Raw genomic sequence first — 3598 nt, 5'->3', positions numbered from 1 at the left:
CCGCCCCGCCCCTCCCGGAGCCGGGGCTTCCAGCCCAGCCCCTCTAAACCCCAACAGTGTCTTCGATAAAAACTAAGTTTCCTGCCCTGACCAGTGTGGCTCAGCGGGTTGACCGCTGTCACGTGCACCGAAAGGTCACCGGTCGGACTCCGGGGTCAGGGCACAAGGCCAGATTGCCGTCCCGGCCGGGGTGCGTTCGGGAGGCAACTGCAACCGATCGATGTTCCCTGTTTCTCTCTCGCATCGATGTTTCTCAAATAGATGTCATTTTCTCTATAAGATCAATTAAAACATTAAAATACAAAACTAAGTTTCCTGAGGCCACGCGTCTTGGCTTTCCCTGCGGGAATAGCGGCGAGCTCAGGGGGCCCGGCCTTCATTCATCGGTCGGCCACTACAGCCCACTCTCCCCCGGTCCTCTCCCTTCTTCTCTGTAAAAAATCAATAAAATATATTAAAAAACAACAACAAAAACAAACAAACAAAACTAAGTTTCCTGAGGCCACGTGTCTTCGCTTTCCCTGCGGGAATAGCGGCGAGCTCAGCGGGCCCGGCCTCCATTCATGGGTCGGGCGCTCCAGCCCACTCTCCCCCGGCGCCCCACAATCACACGCTGGGGGCCGCGGGTAAGAAACAAAGACCAGCTCAATTTTATTAGGACTGGGGTGGGGGTCAGGCTGTCCCGAAGGGCCCTCTACTCCTGGTCCTTGGCGTCGCCGTGCGTGATGACGTAGCAGATGTTCTTGTAGTCTACCATGCCGGTCACGTCGGGAGGGAAGGCCGCCCACATGTTCTTGATCTGGGGAAAGACGGCCAGATCGCGTTTCCTGCGGGTTCCTGGGGCCCCCGTCCCCCACCCCTCTGCCTTTCCCAGGCCCCTACCCCACTCACCTCTTCCTGGGAGAAGCGGTCACATTGGGTGGTAAGCAGCTCCTCCAAGCTGGAGAGAGGTGACACAAGGGGAGTTGAGATGGGGCCTTGTAAATTCTTCCCACTCCCACCTCATCCTTGTTGCTATTCCCAGTTTCTCCTGAAAACCAGGGTCACTCTGGATCCTTCCAGTGATCTCACAAACACAACACAATAGGCTTTTGCCCTTCTCCCCACATGTGATGTGCAAATTTAATCCTAATCACAGTCTTCATTTCTGGTCACTCTGGATCCTTCCAGTGATCTCACAAACACAAAGATGAAAGGCTTTTGCCCTTCTCCCCACATGTGATGAGCAAATTTAATCCTAATCACAGTCTTTATTTCTCCCCGTATCCCTGGCAACACCTAACCCTTGGCAGGAGCTTGAGGCTTTCTGTGGGTGAGCAGCTGGAGGGGGCACTTACAACTGCTTCTTGATAACACCCTTCCCTTCAGGGTCCAGGACCTTGAAGGCTCCAGTGATCACATCCTCGGGGTCGGCACCTGGAGTGAGAGGGCACACGGGTCCCTGAAGGGTCTGTCTCTGAAAGATCTGGGAAGGGGCAGCTGGGAGCTTGGACCCAGGACGCTTCATTCACCTTTCAGCTTCTCTCCGAACATAGTCAGGAAGACGGTGAAGTTGATGGGGCCGCTGGCTTCCTTCATCATTTCATCTAGCTCCTCATTCTTCACATTGAGGCGCCCTGGAATGAGGCGGGGGAAGCATGGGCTGGAGTGGGGTCCTGGGACCAGAGGGTGATTCTTCTCATAAATTCAGATCATCCCCCCCATTTTTCATCTGGGTAGACTGAGGTGGAGTCAGCAGGGCTGGCCCCCAAGGCTGCTGAATTCCCAGGACTCTACAGCCTTGAACCTTTAAGGGGATTGGGTGGGGGGCTCACCCATGGCTGCAAAGGTGTCCCGCAGGTCTTCCTTGTCAATAATGCCATCACGGTTCTGGTCAATTACTGTGAAGGCCTGTGGAGGACAAGGGCAGGGAGGGGTTAGGGCCCCCATGGCCAGGCTTTAGCATCCTTACTCCAGGCAGATCAGATTGTGGCCCCCAGCCAGCTGTCCTCTTTCGTGCCAAAAAGGGAGGGGAGCAAGGAATTCTAAACCCTTCCCCTCCCACTAAAACAGGTGCACATTCCGGGGTGGTAGGGTGGGGGAGGGCAGCAAGGGTGCCTTTGGTTAGCCTTCAGTCTCCCTTCCCTTCACTCACCTCCTTGAACTCCTGGATCTGAGTCTGGTCGAACATTGAGAAGACATTGGAGCTTCCACCCTCTGCTGCTGCCCTTCTCTTGGCCTTCTTGGGTGCCTGGGGGGTGAAGGTTGGGCAAAGACATCCATGGGCCAGATCCTACTATTCTCTGGAGGCAATGGATTAGACTCCGGGTTCTTTGCGTCCATTCTTGTAAAGCAACTCATCTGGCTCTAGGCTTCCTCCTCTTTGTGACTGCTTTGCTGTGGGTGCTTGTTTCAGTTGCGTCCCCAAATTCCTATCTGTAGCCCTTGAGTCCCACCCCTCCATCCTACCCAAGTGGAAGTTTCCTCTTCTTAGTGTCCTGAGCCTGCCTCCTCTGAGTCCCAGACTTCCTGTGTGACCCTGATCCACTCGTTCATTCTGTATGAACCTCTATTTTCTCATTTATAAAATGGGAGTGGGGAAGGTGGGGAGGCAGAAGGGATCAATGTGATGGGGGGAAGGGGGACATTAGTAATACTTTCAACAATAAAGATTTAAAAAAACATGGGAGTGGGAATCCTTGCCAGCTTGGCCCCAGAGGGTTTTAGGAAGATGGAGAGCAGGACAGTATGGAGCATGCTTTGAGAGGGATTGGGCTCCAGTGAATGGAGTGTCTGAGTGGATTACCCTATGCACCCCATTAGTGATACCAAGAAAAGAAAGACTCATCTTTCTTCCTCTTGATGGACTGGGAACCAGCTACCTTCTTTCAAAGGGTGAGGCTGCTCTGAGGTCTGAGGGATCTGGGCAGGGGCTGGGGGATTCTTACCATGTCTTCAGTTTCCTGGGGGGCAAGGCTGGAAAGTAGCAGAGAGCAAGCTTGCTGCAGTCTCTCTGGGGTTATATAGTCTTGCCCCAGGGAGCCCTTAACATACCAGGGTAACCTTAGCCCTGCGGGTGCCCACCCCAGATACCAAAATAGCCTGGCTCAGGGCCTTTCCTTTCTTGGAGGGCCTGCAGCAGCTGGAGTCCAGGGAGAGAGGGAGGAGGAAATGAGTCTTGGGATGCATGTCTCACTAGAACCTGGGCAGGAAGGGTTGTTCTTTCTTTCAAAAGGGAGTTAGAATGTGGCAGAGTTCAAAGAAGGCCCAAGCCGGGCCACAGCGCTTGGAGAGAGATGAACCACATCCCTGTACCCGAGTGGGGTGTGCCTAGATTTAAACCCAGTCAATTTATTGAGCACCTATAGTGTGCCAGGTGTTGTGCTGTGCTTTATGGGTGCACTTTGACAAACACAACCCACTCCCATCTGGAGTTCACAGTCAAGTGAGAGTATGTGTAGGGGTAGTGGCAGAGTTTAGAGGTGGGAGAGAGCCATCTGGGGAATCTGAAGGACCAGGAAAGTCTTCTACATTCCCTTCATGGAGAAGGAGGATTTTTTTTTTAAAGTAAATTCACTGTTTTTATTTATTTATTTTTATTTTTTAAAAATATATTTTA

At 52.8% G+C, this 3598-nt stretch overlaps 1 protein-coding gene across 1 annotated transcript; it reads right to left on the bottom strand.

Moving 5' to 3' along the window:
- Window positions 1–627: 627 nt before the first annotated feature.
- Window positions 628–3031, bottom strand: MYLPF (myosin light chain, phosphorylatable, fast skeletal muscle). The gene is made up of 7 exons (XM_014529872.1): window positions 2928–3031; window positions 2135–2230; window positions 1815–1890; window positions 1512–1616; window positions 1338–1416; window positions 892–940; window positions 628–799 (listed from the first exon to the last, which is right to left on the bottom strand). The coding sequence occupies exons 1-7, from the start codon at window positions 2928–2930 to the stop codon at window positions 695–697; spliced, it is 513 nt and encodes a 170-aa protein (XP_014385358.1). The 5' UTR covers window positions 2931–3031; the 3' UTR covers window positions 628–694.
- Between the last annotated feature and the right edge of the window lie 567 nt (window positions 3032–3598).

This window comes from Myotis brandtii, unplaced genomic scaffold (genome assembly GCF_000412655.1).
Source record: "Myotis brandtii unplaced genomic scaffold, ASM41265v1 scaffold698, whole genome shotgun sequence".
NCBI classification, from domain to species: domain Eukaryota; kingdom Metazoa; phylum Chordata; class Mammalia; order Chiroptera; family Vespertilionidae; genus Myotis; species Myotis brandtii.
This window is presented reverse-complemented; position numbering and strand designations above follow the sequence as displayed.